Source organism: Taudactylus pleione, unplaced genomic scaffold (genome assembly GCF_031769625.1).
Source record: "Taudactylus pleione unplaced genomic scaffold, aTauple2 ptg001598l, whole genome shotgun sequence".
Taxonomy (NCBI): Eukaryota; Metazoa; Chordata; class Amphibia; order Anura; family Myobatrachidae; genus Taudactylus; species Taudactylus pleione.
In genome coordinates, this window is record NW_028285995.1 from 104,822 (window position 1) to 122,456 (window position 17,635).

General features: G+C 39.9%; 1 protein-coding gene across 1 annotated transcript in view; it reads right to left on the reverse strand.

The window, feature by feature from the left end:
* Positions 1 to 10,491: 10,491 nt before the first annotated feature.
* Positions 10,492 to 17,635, reverse strand: part of LOC148442158 (vomeronasal type-2 receptor 26-like) — a 70,563-nt gene continuing 63,419 nt past the window's right edge. Inside the window, exon 5 of the mRNA XM_088464155.1 lies at positions 10,492 to 11,399. Within this exon, the coding sequence (XP_088320281.1) occupies positions 10,492 to 11,399 (908 nt within the window). The remainder of the gene's footprint in view (positions 11,400 to 17,635) is intronic.

The window sequence follows — 17,635 nt, forward strand, 5'->3', positions numbered from 1 at the left end:
ATTAGTATCTTGTTTGTTGGGGCAAGTTTGTAACTTCTAAACACTAGATGCCCCCTAGAACAATTTAATCCATGTCAGTCATCAGAAAATCTTCAGTTAATCAGATAGGAAACATTAAATACCAGTTTTATTGATATGCACCCTCCAGTGGTTTGTTTATGCATATACTGTATATATAAATACCAATATAACAGGGATGCAGTCAGGAAGCCGACAGTCAAATGCCGACTGCTGGCTTCCCGACCGGCAAATCCCAACAGGGTACTAATGACAGGCGTCAAAATCCTGATGCCTGTCATTAAACCTATGCTGGCTTCCCGACTGTCAAATCCTGGCAGGGTACTAATGACAGGTGTCAAAATCCCGATGTCTGTCATTATATCTACACCGGGAGCCCGACGCCCGGCATACCGAACGAAAGTAAGCTGGGCGCCGGGCACGGACAGCCGTAGGGGCGGAGGGTTATGTTTTAGGGCTTCCGGGGGGACCTAGGGTTAGGCACCCTCCCTGGGAGGGTTAGGTTTAGGCTAGGGGAAGGAGGGGTTAAGGTTAGGCACCCCGGGGGGAGGTTATGGTTAGGCACCCCACCAGGAGACTTGGGTTCAGGCTGCGGGTACGGGGGGGTTAGGTTTAGGCACTTAGCGGGGGGGGGTTTGGGGCTCGGCACTATGGGGGAGGCTAGGGTTAGGCACCCCTAAGGGAGGGTTAGGGGAGGTAGGGTTAGTATTACTTACCAAAATTAGCTTTCGGGATCTTCACCCCTGCCCCGCTTCCATACGGCCGGCGGTAATACATACTGATTCCATATAGCAGTGGCACTCAGACTGAGGAAAGAAATACCACGTTTCAGTTGTTCGATATATTTCTGAGAGTACAGTGCACACAATTCAGTTGTCTAATTTGACAGTATTGACATCGGCTCTATTTTCATTTGTGCTCACTGTGCTTACCACTCTTTTGTATCCATTCATTGTTTTGTTTTTATGTATGTTTTTAAATGTATTAGTAAAAAATAAACTTGATGTCTTTTCTCCTGTGTCCTGACTCCTTACTACTGAGCACTCCAAAAGCAACTTATAACCATAAATTCCTCTGATGAATACATTGAATTAGCAAGGAGTCACATGCATGTGGGATTTTTCCAATTTGTCCCCACTGATTACAGCTTTCCAGCACAAGGTCTTCATGAACTCACAGCCTCTATGTGAGCACACAAGTTCCTAAGACAGCTATTTACCACCCATTAACTAAGATTTTATTTCAGTTTGACTTTAAATAAATCTATTTCCTTTTTCTTTCCTTGTGTCCGTTCTTTCTAATTAAATTATTGTTATAGTATTTGAACCTTCTCTCTCTCTTTCTCTCTCTCTGACCAATATTATGGGGTGTACAGTATATGTACACACTTGTTACACCTGAACTGATTGCTACTGTTATTGAGCTGGACACATCTTGGTAGGCATCTAATATGTACCATTTTCTATCTTTACAGCCATTTTTCCTGAATTATTTGTTAGTGTAGAAATAATCAACCCAGTTGATGCATTTGTTCCCATTGTCAAGTCACCCGCAAACTGCTTGCCGAATGTACCAGTAGGGGTTAGTGGCAGTGGCTGCATGACATATTCTAGACACCAGGGCCGGATCAAGGTCTGTGGGGGCCCCTAGGCAACAAATGTGTGGGGCCCCTATATATATATATATATATATATATACATATATATATATATAGACACACACATATATACATATATATACACACACACACACATATATATATATATAGACACACACACACATATACATATATATAAAGACACACATATATATATATAGTATATATAGACACACATATATATATATATATATATATATATATAGACACACACACATATATACACACACTCATATATAGACACACACATATATATATATATAATGATCATAATGGTCCGGCACTCACATAATAAGAATAACTTCGCCCGATGCCCCCACAAAAGAAGATAGTAACTGCAATACCACGGGTGCCGCACTCGGGGCTGCATATCAGAATAGAAAATACAACACAGTAAGTTGCATACAACGTTTCAATCAGTTTATGATTTTCATCAGGTAATAAACGACAATACAAAAAGTACCTTACCTTATACCTTTACAAACAGCAAATGAAACACCCAGTGACTCGTGCTCCAGCCCGACTCGGGTCTACGCGCACATGAATGACGTCAACCACAGCAGTGTAGTTTCTGCCAGTGAGACCAAGAAGAAAGCCATCACCATGGAGACAGCATGATACATAACAGTGTAGCAGATAGCGAAGCACATATAATCAATAGAGAGGTTACTGTAACAAAGCTATTCATCATAACACAGAACAGTAGCAATTACATGAGTATTTAGTAATAACAAAGATACAGTAATATCAACAATTAAGGCAATCTAAGGGCAGCATTTCATTTAAAACCTTGGGTGCTATAACATCCAGAAAATGAATCAAAAACGCTTCGCGTTTCAATAACATCAGGTTCCTATCACCTCCTCTTAGAGGTTGGGTCACATGGTCAATCATTCTATATTTTAAACATGAGAGATTATGACCAGCCTCTAAAAAGTGGCGAGCCACAGGCTGATCACTAGAGCCTTTTGTAAGCGCACTTCTAATAGCAGACCTATGTACACCCATTCTCTCTTTGAATTTTCTGGCAGTTTTACCTATATAGGTAAGCCCACATGGGCACAAAATCTGATAGATAACATAAGTTGATTCACAGGTAAGATGATGTTTAATCAGTCATTTTTTCCCGGATTGCGGATGATAAAACGTATCTCCGGTAAGCATAAATCTGCATGTTACACAGAGGCACCTGAAACAACCACGCTTACTGGGAAGCACACTCCGCTCAGGACTACTCCCCATACTAGTTATGTCAGTCTTGACTAATAACTTTCTCAGGTTTCTGCCCCTAGAGTAGCGGGTACGTAGTCTATGGTCCTTCAGCCCAAGGTGCCATAGTCTTTTACTGATACCATTAATCACAGGTGACAGCATATTATACTGTGTAACCCAAATGAATGTCTCCTGTTGCTCAGTATGTATCTTTCTAGACAACAAATCATTCTGTTCAAATTGTAACACTTTACTTTTAAGCTGCAACAAATTCTTCAATGCATAACCCCTATCGACAAAATGCACTATGAGCTCATCAATCTGTTGTTCAGCCTTCTGTCTATTATTGTTAATCCTCCTCAATCTGACCATCTGCGAATAAGGAATGCCAAGTTTTAGGCCTTTAGGGTGGCAGCTGCTGGCATGTACAAATGTATTGCGATCAGTATTTTTCCAGAATACTGTTGCCTCAAATAGGGTATTCTTTAGACTAATCCTCACATCCAAGAAATCAACTGTCTCACCTTGTATATTAAAGGTAAATTTCACAGGGCAGTCAGAGGCATTGTGATTATCAAAAATCATTCTGAGATCATTACAAGGGCCAGCCCATATAAAGAATAGATCATCTATAAATCTTTTATAAAACTGGATCCTAGAGGCAATACTGTCATCATTAAAGAATAATTGTTGTTCAATATCGAACATGTAAATGTTGGCATATGTAGGAGCGACAGAAGAACCCATCGCACAACCTTTAGTCTGCAAATAATGGGCACCATCAAATATGAAAAAATTGCAAGAAAGAACAAGTTCTAATAATCGCAATATGATATCAATGGTGTCTGACTCCATGGTAGTTTTATTAATGAGAAGTCTCTTCACAGACACTACTCCGTCCTGATGTGGAATGATAGTGTAAAGGCTAGTGACGTCAGCCGTGACTAGCCACACCTCCGTAGATGATGGAATATTAATCATCTTTAATAGTTGTAACAGCATAGTTGTGTCCAGTAGAAAATTTGGATGATTATGAATCAGAGGTTGGAGTATACAGTCCAGTAAGATAGACGTCGGTTGAAATAATGATTTACGTGCTGACACAATAGGTCTACCGGGGGGCGGGTTGAGGCCTTTATGTACCTTAGGGAGGATATATAAAACAGGTTTAAGTGGAAACGCTGGGATAAGTATTTGCAAGATCTGATCATCAATTAGATGTGCATCCTTAGCCAAATTAAAGTTTCTTTAAGCTCCCGAGTAAATGTATCTGTCGGGTCACACTTAAGTTTTCTGTAAACCCCCGGTTCATTCAATTGCCTCATAATCTCTGATCTATATGACTCAATGTCTTGAAGAACTGATCATTATTACTTGAAGTTTTTAATGCATGTCTCTCATCAGGGGTTAAATTATGATGAACTGGTTTAAGTTGTGATATGTAGTCTGTAGTCTCACTTTCCAAAAGTCTCATAAACGTCTTGATAGACGGATTATTTGATAGCGGATCGAATGTAGATTTTCTTTGTAATGGTTTCAATTTATTGGGTATAGGTATCTGAGACGTATCAGATACAGTCACATTCTTGGAAAAATACTCTTTAAGTTTAAGCTTACGATTTAACTGAAACCTTTCCGCCTGCCATCTAAGATCAGAGAAATAATTAGTAGGAATAAATGAGAGACCCTTAGATAATAGACTATGCTCGCTCTTAGTTAACTCATGACTAGACAAATTTAAATATTATTTCTTCTTTAGTAGCATTGGAGGTTTTTTTCCATGTCCTCTCACGTTGGTATTGACCACCTCTCCTGGTAAATCGTTTCTTTGGGCCCCTTGTGTGCGGGTAATAACCCCTAAAGGGACAGATGGATCATGTCGTCCTCTTTGTCTCCCCTCACTTTCACTCGTATTGCTGTTACTCTCCGCAGAGGTATCTGTATCAATCGTGCTTTTAGGATATTTCGCTCTTCTATGAAAAGGCTTTCTACGATCCTCAGACCTATTCCCAGGTAGCCATCTGTAGACTTGATGTTGCTCATAGTCCCTGTTAACCTTTTCCAATTTTTCCCTTTTAAATTTAATCAAATCCCGTCTGTATGTAGCTAATTGCTGATTAAGCTTATTGATCCAATCCTCATTCTCATCCTGTGATAGAACAGGTAGATGCTATGTTTCAAACTTACTAATTTTTTCTTTAGATAATTCCATTTCTTTATTGGATTGCTCAATCACCAACAAAAGGAGATCCATAGAGCACTTATTTAACACCGCAATCCATTTGCGGCAGAAAATAGGGTCAAATCGACCAATAGTTGGACAGTTCCGGATCCTGAACCCTCTCGGGATCTTCTTAGCACGGTAGCAGTCACTCAAGGAAATTGCGTGATAATTAAAATCGATCTCTTTATTTTTGAGGCAGAGTAGATCACGAAATAATATGTCACATGGTAATGCCTCCGTTAATTCAAATAAAGGTTACTTAGGTAAAATATGCTCTGCTTCATTTTCAGAGAAGGTAAAAATCTCATCCAATGGAAGATTTAATGGATCAAATGTCCCAGAAGTAGCTTCATTAGGCTCTGCCATACTGTCAAAAGTTCCTCCAGGAACAATTGTCTGCAATATATCCAGTAAATTGGAATGACAAATATCTCCACAATCAGTGAAACATACAGATAAAAACAAATCCAATGAGTATTGGAAAGTACTGAAGAAAAGTCCAAATGAATAATGGTGCCTTGACCTGGTCCAGCTCCAAGTGTTGAGTGAAACTGTTCCAATCCAATGATCATAATGGTCCGGCACTCACATAATAAGAATAACTTCGCCCGGTGCCCCCACAAAAGAAGATAGTAACTGCAATACCACGGGTGCGGCACTCAGGGCTGCATATCAGAATAGAAACTACAATATATATATATGTGTGTGTGTATTGTGGAAAACTAATTTACAAGAAACATCATATTTTACATAATTCCATATTTACATATGCTGTATGGTTTATAATGAATACAGTTCATGAAATTCAAAATGGCCTTTGCACAGCCATTTTGCTTTGTACACATTTAAATGGAGAAATTAGATGAGAAATCTTTAAGGCCTCTCCCAAGGAAAGTTGTTTATCTGCAGAATGGGATAAGAGCTTGTCCATTTATGTATAATTGTGTGCTAGAGAAATTCACACAACCAAATATAGAGATACTGAACCATGATCATCTCATAAAGGAATCTTTTTCTCTTTAACTGCCGAGCACAGGAAGAGACCATAAGAGCAAACTTGTCAGTGGGTGTACAGGGGGCGTATTACCTGAGGACTGTAATGGAAGCTATAAAGCCTTGGTAATGACATCAATCGTGGTTATTGCTGCATTAACCCTGGGGGATATGTGCTCCCAGTTAAGGGCTAGATCTATTATTTAATTAATTAATAAATGACAAATTCTTAAGTATACTGGACTGGAATCTATTACTTTATGCAACAATGCAGGTAAAAGGTATGATTAAACAGTATATATATATATATATATATACAAACAGACATAGACACAGTACACATATACTGAACATAACTTACTGTTTCAGAGGCAGGGACAGGCCAGCAGCAGCAGAAGGGGGTGGAAGCAAATCCAGGGGCGGGGCTTAATAGCGGGCCGCAGCAGGCGGCTCCGATGAAGAAAAAAAAAAGAAAACAGTTCATCTTGGGGATTGGGGCTAGGGACACAGTGTGGGGACCCCGGGACAACCGCCCCCGTTGCCCTCCCTATAATCCGGCCCTGCTAGACTCTTTCGTAAATCAAGATTTGTCTTTGTATTGCTCAGTAAAAGCTCAAGGTCTTAAAGCAAGAAACAGTAGGGTAACACATTTGTATCAACTAATTAACTTTTGAAATAGTTCATTGTTCCACATTTGCTGATCACACATTAACATGAGCAGAAACATGTTATTGGGCTTAATATTCTGAATATGGAGAGAAATAGCTTTCACGTTAACACCAGAGGGTGTATTTACTAAAGGTCGATTTTAATAAATTTAAAATCGATGAAAATTGATTAACATCGATGTTGTGTTTCTGAAGCTGAAATTACACATTTACTAATATTAAAAAAAACGAAATAAAAAATTGTCTGTTAGTAACTGCGTAATTAAGCCCCAGAAACCTAACATTGATTTTAATCAATATTGATTGATTTAAAATCGATCTTTACTAAATATACCCCCAGGTGTCTGACCTTGTTGTTCAGATAAATTAGAGAGCTAATGCAATACTCTTAGTTTATATTCATATTATATATATATATATATATACGAAAAGGTTTTCTCCTATGGCAAGGAAAAGCGTTAGGTGGCACTCTCACACTCCAAATGATAAAGTATAACAAAAGTGCATTAAATGGGTGACAGCATGGGTACAGATAATAAATGACATTTCAAGGCTCTAAAGCCTTTTCATCAGGACTGTACATATATATAATTATATATATATATATATATATATATACTGTATAAATAAAATAAACATTATGTTTGCGTATTAATTCTATAACATTGTCCTGTGTGTTACTTTAATCGTGTCTTTCCACTGCAGTTGCAACTACTGCTAGAGCTATTTCTTCCACTGTTATTCTCACCACTGTTATTCTCACCACTGTTATTATCACCACTGTTATTATCACCACTGTTATTGTCACCACTGTTATTATCACCACTGTTATTGTCACCACTGTTATTCTCACCACTGTTATTCTCACCACTGTTATTCTCACCACTGTTATTATCACCACTGTTATTGTCACCACTGTTATTATCACCACTGTTATTCTCACCACTGTTATTCTCACCACTGTTATTATCACCACTGTTATTGTCACCACTGTTATTATCACCACTGTTATTGTCACCACTGTTATTATCACCACTGTTATTATAACCACTGTTATTATCACCACTGTTATTATCACCACTGTTATTATCACCACTGTTATTGTCACCACTGTTATTATCACCACTGTTATTATCACCACTGTTATTATCACCACTGTTATTATCACCACTCTTATTATCACCACTCTTATTATCACCACTGTTATTATCACCACTGCTGTTATTACTACAGTATTCCCTATTTTCCTAATTGTCAGGGGCCGCAGGTAAAAGACACTGGCGCATTTCTCCATCTAGATCAACTGACTGTTTCCTCAGAGGAAACCTTGATCTACATGGAGAAACGCGTCATTGTGTTAGAGACATTCTGTGTTCTAATACTAATTATCACTGCAGTTATTTGTTTGAACCAAGGAACCAGACCAGTGGACTTACCTTTCTGTTGTGCAATTGTAATCCCTCCTGCTAATTGAATCTAAGGAGATGAGCATATCTACTGACACTGTAGATATATATGAGTGGGACTTTAAGTGATTACTGAAATATATGCATACCCGATTTAATTTGGTCTATCAGGATTAATTTATTGGTCATCATTTTATAATTATTGTAAGAGTTTTAATCTCAAAGTTTACTATAATAAATTATGGTAAATTTATTTATGCGTCTGTTGATTACAACTTTATACGCGCACTCAGTGTTGTTGCACTAATTATCTGTACTCCACCATTAGCCCTGCTTAGCGTATTTGTTTATATATGATTGTCATGTCAGGTTGTCTCTGTCCAGCCCTGTGATTTACCTTTGGTGGCCCCACTTCTGTGGCTTACTATTGAGGTCAGTCCTGCCTCAGTAATTGTTTTGTGTCCTCACTCCGGCAATCTCCTGATAATTGTATAAGCCCTTACTGTCCAGAAGGTTAGGAACTGATGGCATCCTGTGCCGGTGAGTGTATCCTACTATATGGGAACAATGGGCTGTTGTTATAGGCAGAAGCCCTTCCTATCTTATACTAATTTTTCAGGAGCATCATAACACTGGGAGGCGGGGTTTAAGTCTGCTGACTGTGAGGGATGTAGCCTAAATAAGGGTGTGTGGCTTAAGCCTGGAGCTGCTGCTTCTACTTGACCTCTAGCGTCTGTCAGGGAGCACATAGCAATACCCGGAGGTGTCAGGAACGCTGGCACTGCCTGGAGAGCACATCTACAGGGGGCATGGCTTACAGGGGCATTGCATATGGGCACTACTACAGGGGGCATTACATAAGGGGCACTACTACAGGGGGCATTGCATAAAGGGCACTGCTACACAGGGGCCTGCATAATAGGCACTGTTACAGGGGCACTGCTATGGGGGGCATTGCATAAGAGGCACTGCTACAGGGGGCATTGCATAAGGGACACTGCTACAGGGGGCATTGCATAAGGGGCACTGCTACAGGGGGCATGGCATAAGGGGCACTGCTACAGGGGGCATTGCATAAGGGGCTCTGCTACAAGGAGCATTGCATAAGGGGCACTACTACAGGGGGCATTGCATAAAGGGCACAACTACAGGAGGACTACTAAAGGGGGCACTAACTTGAGACACACAGTTTACAGGTTATAAGATATGTTACCAATAATCTGGTTCTACACAGACATAGAAACTGTGCAACCTGTCTTGAGCTGAGGTGACAGACTGGCAGGAGTGGAGAGGAGGGTTGGTGAAGTAGGTCTTTCAGGGTGAGATGTAATAGGCATTACTGTGTGGTATAATGTATAAGAGGCATTACTGTGTGGCACAATGTTCTATTAGGGGTATTACTTGGTGTGGCATAATGTGTTACACGGGGCATAATGTGTAAGGGGCATTACAGTGTGGCATTAGGTGCTATATGGGGTTTAATGTGTAAGGGGCATTATGGTGTGGCATAATGTGTTACAGGAGCATTACAGTGTGGCATAATTTGTTATAAGGGCATTACTGTGTGTCATTATGTGTTATATGTGGCATTATTGTGTAGCATAATGTGTAAGGGGCATTACGGTGTGGCATAATGTGTTATAGCGGCATTAAGGTTTGGCATAATTTGTTATAAGGGCATTACTTAGTGTGTCAAAATGTGTAAGGGACATTATTGTATCATGAAGTCACACACCTTAAACAATATCTTCTTTGGGTGTGTTTGTTTTATGGGGGGGCGTCTGAATCTTTTTTGGCAGGGGGGAGCATAATTTATAGTTGTGCCACTATGTAGAAAGCTGCATTTTCTCCTGTGAAACCCCTGACGAGCATGAAACCCCTGGCAATGAGCATGAAACCCTGAACATGAGACCCTTGTTAATGAGCATGAGATCCCTGATAACGAGCATGAGACCTTGATAATGAGCATGAGACCCCTGACAATGAGCATGAGTTTTTTTTTTATTTCCACAATACTGTAATTGGCAATATGTTAAATCACCTTTGTATGGGCTACTGCTCATGGGCCAGTGCTGTGGGCTTGCCCCCCGGTCTTAAGTTTCCAAGCCAGCCCCTGCCTGAGGCACCCCAGGGCTACACAGCACACAGTTTGGGAACCACTGGCTTAGTGATACCATTGCATTTTTGTCAAGCTTAAAATATAAGAGAGACTATACATGGCACTTATTTGTCATTAGCTTACACTAACGACATATAATTATCAGTAAGATAAGGATACTACATCAGATACATAGGCAGTTTTATGGCAGAACCTCAGGTATTTCTGCTGTCAAACAAATGCAATTTTCTATTTAATTCAGGTCTGCATAAAATAATATAACATTTGGGGAAGAATATGCAGCCTAAAAGTCCAGCGTTTGAGGTCAGTATGGAGAAGATCTCCACAGCCACCATGTATTTCCCTCTGGTGCTCAGATACACCGGGATCATTGCAATCCAGACACTGCAGAACACCAGCATGCTGAAGGTGATGTACTTGGCCTCATTAAAGCTGTCCGGTAATGTCCGGGCTACAAACGCTGTAATAAAGCTCACAGCTGCCAGAATCCCCATATAACCCAGGACCGAGTAGAACCCAATAACTGAGCCCTCATTACACTGAACGATGATCTGTCCCTGGTAGGAGTGTGTGTCCAGCTCCTGGAAGGGGGGGGAGACAGACAACCAGATAATACAGATTATAACTTGGGCAGATGAGCAAATAAAGACAACACAATTGGGCAGTGTCGCTCCCATCCATTGTCTCCACACAGTGCCGGGTTTGGTGGCATGGAAAGCCATGCAAACCATTATAGTCTTGGCCAACACAGAGGAGACGGCTACTGAGAAGAGGATCACATAGGAGACCTGACGCAGCTTGCAGGTGACATTCACAGGACGGCCGAGGAACAAGAAGATACAGAGGAAGCTCAGCATGATGGAGACCAGGAGGAGGAAGCTGAGGTTCTTGTTATTAGCTTTTACTATAGGTGTATCCCCATGTGATATAAATATTCCCAATATTAGATGGGTGATAAAGCAGAAGAAGACTGAGGCAGAAATAAATGCTGTAGAGATCCCATCATTTGTGTAGGACAGAAAGTCTTCACTTTTCAGAATGCACAAATCCCTCTGTACATTCGGCCATTCATCATCCTGGCATTTATGGCAATTTTCACTGTCTGCAAAATGACATAAATATGAAATTACATAATTTATATTGGGCACAGTTTTATGCACTTGCCAATAACAAAAAAAGCTAAACTTGAAAACAACTCCCAAAGCAACCTTTTAAATAGAGGATATATAAAGTGCAGCTAAGTAATATTTGGATACACCCTAATTAATTCATCCAAATATTAATATTCAAAACTGAGAATTTATTTTATATATTATATATATTGTGACACAGTTAGGTTAGGGGGTCCCTCTCCTGGGTAGAGGACTCCTTCCTTACACACACACACAGCAGCAGGGAAGCAGCACACCAGTCTGGATGCAAGTACAAGCTGGTCGGCGCCAGTCTTTATTGTACAATGTCAGAAACAAACATAAAGAAAACATAAACATAAATCCTAGCCCTGTCGGGGCACTAACTTCACAGGTAGTTCCCTCATTACCAGAACCTGGCAGGGCCTAATACCCTCACCAGCAACCAAGGCACAGCACAACACTCACAGTTAGGTTTTCAAGTGTCTCTGAGCAAACTCTCTGTCTGCTCTCCCAGGTGAGACAATCAGCCTTCAACACACTAGGCTTATATTGGCCACTCTCAGGTGGAAACCTTAACAAGCCTGTTACCAGGCTGCAAGATCCAAAACCTGAAGTGGCCGTGGGTGGAGCCCTCCCTCTCCTCTCACCCACAACCCCCAGATCCCAAACCGGCTTTTCAAAAAGCCGAAACTCAAGCCTGCTACACTGCAGACTTTCTCCTGGGGGTTTAAAACACATAAGACAGGAATCTGGGACAAATGTACCTGCCACAGACCACTTTACCAATGATCCTATCACAATATATATATATATATATATATATATATATGTGTGTATATGTATATATATATATATATATATATATAAAACACATGGAGCGATGCTTCCGATCAGACAACAATTAGATGATTGTTGTTCGCTATCGAACATCCAGCAAATGCACCAACCCCCAACGACTAGGTTGGCCTACATGCACGGGCGATGGGCGATATCGATATTGACCATCCGTGCCCGTGCATCGACCATCGTTTGGGGGTTGGAAGGGGCCCAAAAACAGGCCGATATGATCGATAAAGATATATCGATATAGTTATCGTTCTTATTGTCCTGTTAAATCTGACTGTGACGACTGCTGATATCAGTTTTAGCGCCAGAGGCACAAGTAAGATCTTCAATAATCTATCGTACTATTGAGGACACCTAACAACAATACGGTACCCCATCACTGAAATAACACCAGGCACTTTATTCTCTCTATGGACACCAATCAAATTTAATTTATGAGGATATCTGGAAAACATGCACTGTTAGGGGTCCCTGAGCACTGGAATTGGGAAACAACCTTAGAGCATTAAAAAACATACTGTAGATGTATAGTTTGCCGATACCTTATGTCCCAATTTAAAGGTAACATAATAAAGCTAATCAGAGCTAGTTGAATCTCTGGATAATTTATTCAAACAGATTAAAGTCCTGTGCAATGAAATAAAAATATCTAAATAAGACAGCAATTCACACAATGTGGTCAATTTACTAAAGTGAGAGTTTTTAGAAGTGAGTTTTAGAAGAGATGTTGCCCTTAGCAACCAATCAGATTCTAGGTATCATCTTCTAGAAGGTGCTAGTTAAATGTTAAGTAGAATCTGATTGGTTGCTCTGGGCAGCATCTCTTTTAAAACTCACTTCTAAAAACTCTCACTTTAGTAAATTTACCCCAATAAGTAAAAAAACCCCACATCAGATGGAAAGTTTTACTTATTAAAACGAGGTAGGGGGAGGAATGGTGGATCAAAAAAGTAAAGAAGGAGGAAGGGATGGAACAGGAATGGAAGAGAGGGAGACCTTTTGGACAGCGATGAGTGAAAGTAGCTGCAGTACGGAGCAGAAAATATGCAAGATTGGGAATGCATTTTGTGACACTATGGAAGGCTGTTGAGACAGCAGTGGGACACAGGTACTGAAGAAGACATCACCAAATTCAGGAGACATGGGTTTGCCCCTTCCAGAAACAAAAATATGGAAAATACTATGAACGGTGCTGAGAAGCTGGGTGGTGCTGCAGAGGGGCACATTTGTCACCCCCAGCAGCTGGCTAAGGCCCCCACAGGCCCTTTGAAGAGGCCTGGACTCAGGTTATTAGTACCAGCTCTCCCCTTTTAATCTCAATCTGATACCAGGGATAAAACATATCAATAACATCAGGGCCGTAACTAGGGTGGTGCGACCTGTGCCATGGCACAAGGCACCGCAGGGCAGGGGGCGCTGTTTGGGCCTGTCAATTTTCCTGTTTATGATCATTCTCACTTATAGCTTTCTCTTTTTAATCCCCAGCATCTCCTGGCCTCCCCTACCTCTTCCCTGGCCCTTCCCCATGAGGCCATGGCCGTTTTTTAGGTACACTATCTTATGTCCCCATTTTTAAAAAATGAGGGGAGGGGGTCGCTATTGCTCTCTCTGGCACAGGGCACCAAAAAGTCTAGTTACGGCTCTGAATAACATAGTAAGAGACATATAGCAGACATTTTGTGCTTAAAGGCAGTACGTACTAATGGGCTACCCAACAACAGGAAGAGTGGCAAGAAAATACATATTTTGGAAACGTTGACTTTCGAATTTCATAAATAAACCTGATATTGGGGTGAGCACACACATCCTATTTGCCATCTCATAGACTTCTATGCACTGGTCTTACTAAGTCTCATTTTAAAACTACAACTAGCCTCAGCCCTGTTTAGGTTTTTTACCAACCACATTGATGCAAGGGTAACAAAAGAAGAAAGAGACCCCACAGAGGTAGCAACTATTGTGTCTCTCTGTGGTCCTTGTACAGCACAAGGTCCCTTTCCAAACACTCCACATTCACACAAACTATGAATGTTCTCCTCAAATCACAATTAAACTTTATATTTATCTTTTGTTTACTGTATTTTTCTTAAATTCCTTATTTCCACTGTCCTTTCATTTTATCTCACCATTTTTTTTGTTTTCTACTTTTCTGCCTTTGTATGTTATCGTTTCCAAGATCCACATTTCAGAATACGTATAAGTTCTTAGAACTAAGGTATATGTTTTTGTAGATGGAATACTCAATATTATTGATTTACAGCATGCCTTATGTTTAGTCATTTTACAGTACACAAATATACAGTACCTAAGAAATAGGCATTACAGATGATGCCTTATTACTTAAAGTAGGACTGTGGGATTTTAATGGAGTAGCATGATTTTGAACTTGAATTTCATGAAACTTATTTTGACACAAATATTGTCGTATTCTATGCTGAATATTTTTTTCCAAAAACAGGGGACTGCCATGAGCACCAGGTAACAGGGGGGTAGCTAAGTATCTGCTACTTAGTAGAACCCTGGGCACTGTCCAAAAGATGTGAGGGGATATATATAGGAAAATACTATTAGGACCAGAAATCAGAATTACTCCAATACAACCAGTCTAATCGGGACAGTTATTCATTAAGGTAAGTATGATTTGTACCAATGATTTGGAGAGATTAAGATATAATTGAGGTGCCTCATTAAGCTTCATTTATTAGTGACAACTGCACTACTTTTTTATATTTGTATATCTGACCATATTTTATAGGTACTTTGTGTATATTTTTTATGTGCTCCTACAGTATATGGAACTCATACAGGTTTTTAAGGATGTATCAATTCATAATTGTTAATATTTTTACTATAGAATTTTATGTACTCAATAAACATCATTGTTCAATATTGTTAAATATAGTTTCTTACCACCTGATTCATCAGTTTGCTATACTGCACCATCTTTCTCGTCCAATGTCACTGTAAGCAGCTGTATCCAAAGACGCAACAGCTCACACAGGAGGCCATACACAAATGGAGAAACTGCACATGCCATAAGCGGTTGCAAGTTTTGATAGTGCACTAATAGTGCATCTAAAGATGCACCAAGATGGAATATTACCTCCACAAGATGCTGCTCAGTATTAGTGAAATCGCTGTGTACAACTCAAAAATGTATTTGGGTTTTATTCCTAATATATTAATAACATGGATGTCACCCTCTCCACCCTGGCAGGAAAGTTTGTCATTACTAAAATCAGAAACAGGTTAGCACAATTGTTTACACTATGTTAACAAACATTTTTAATCTTGGTTGCAAAAAAATCCCATTTAGGCTTTAAATTGCCTTTGGATGTGAATTTTGAACATCACAATTTTGCTGTGATACTTTTATTTAGAGAGGCTAACAAAGTAATATATTATATAAGGGCTTTAGTAAGGCCATATCTCTTAATAGGTATTAAAAAATATTTTAATCTGGGTCTTTAAGGGAAGATTACAAAGCATACTAAAATGATTGATTACACAGGTCTCCGATGAAAAAGCTTTTTTAATGAATTTATGTGATACTTATAGATTTGTGGCTCCTGAACACGAAAATGACTTCCATTTTTTCATATCACATCACGTTTTTCTGCAAAACGTGTATTTATAAATAAGTAATTTTTTTCATATTCATTAAAGTAACAAAATGTATTCTGCCTACATTTATTATAAAACATTGGGCCTGATTCAGACCCACTCACGAGCGGCTGCCCGCTCGCAAGTGGGTCGATGGTGCGCATGCGCGAGACACGACGAGCGAAGGACTTTCCTTCGCTCGTTGTGTCTGATCAAAGGGGGCGTACTGTCGATGTTGATTGACAGCACGCCCCCTTTGGTGGGCGTGCAGGGGACATGCCTGCCAGACGGAGGCGTTCCCAAGGGAACGCCTACCGTCGGAAGCCGGCCCCACTGACATCACTAGTGATGTCAGTGGGAGTGATTTTGGCTCTGATAGAGCCAAAATCACTCCTGGCCTTGCGGTTGAGAAACTCAACCGCAGGCTTCTGCTCGCACTGGCGATGGTCGCGATGGTCAAGACCATCACGACCATCATCCTGCACGCTCGTATAGGCTGTGGGTGGTGACCCGCAGCTATACGAGTGTCCAGGAGGACGCTCCATATTTATGGAGGTGGGCCCTGATTCAGAGCGAGCGCTATGGTCAGAGCGTCCGGCTCTGAATCAGGGCCATTGTCTTGAATGAATTCAGTCGGTAGTATAGAACATTGCAAATCAGTTCTCATCATAAAACTTCCCCCTGCGGAGTGCCAGATTAAGGTCCACATAGGCCTGGAGCTGAAATTTACAAAGGGCCTAAACCCCATACTATCTAAAGGAACATTGCACACACAACAACTACAACTACTACACTAAGGTGAGCTGGCGAAGGTGGAACCAAATACAACAGATGCAACACAGTTTTTCCCTGTGCAGGCTCATTTTAACCCCTGCCTACCACCACATACACACACATACACACACACACACAGTACATATACGGTACACACCACTTATACAGTACAGTATACACACTTTAAAATATCTTTGCAGCAAATTCCCTAACCTATACAATGCTAAACTGAAGGAAGGCATTTTTACAGGCCCTGATATTAGAAAGTTAATAAAAGATGAACATTTTGGGCATGTAATGAATATTGTGGAACTTTCGGCGTGGACTTCATTCAAACAAGTTATTTAAACATTTTTAGGCAATGTCACTACTAAGAAATTGTCAGGGAAATGCTTAATAGTTACAGAAACCTTGGCTGCAATATGAGTTTAAACTTAAAGGTACATTTTTTGAATTCCCATATTGAGCTTTTCCCGAATAATCTCGGAGACTACAGTGAAGAACAGGGTGAATGGTTCCACCAAGACGTTAAAGGTGTAGAAAGAAGATACCAGGGACGTTGGGCCGTCAACATGTTGGCTGACTACTGCTGGATGATACACAGAGACAACACAGAAAAAGCTTATAAGCAAAAAGCAACAAAACGAAGTTTGAAGACAAAAAGACAAGATATTAACAATTGTTTCAATAATTATGGTTTGTTTCTATTATTGTTTGATTTTATTATTATTTTATTATGTAATTAAGACAAAAACACAATGATATCATCTACACTTCGTATTTCACAATAAATATGTCAAAGACAATTAAACTTCTTGTTTTTTCTTAAACATTTATGTAACCCCCCTTTATAGCTAAATGTGATGTGGTAATTTTTTTTAATATACTATTTCTTGATGTACATAGGAGTATAACTAAGAATATAAAAGTATTATTAAAAAAGCTTTCAATACCTTACATTTCGCAGACCTGTGTTATTATC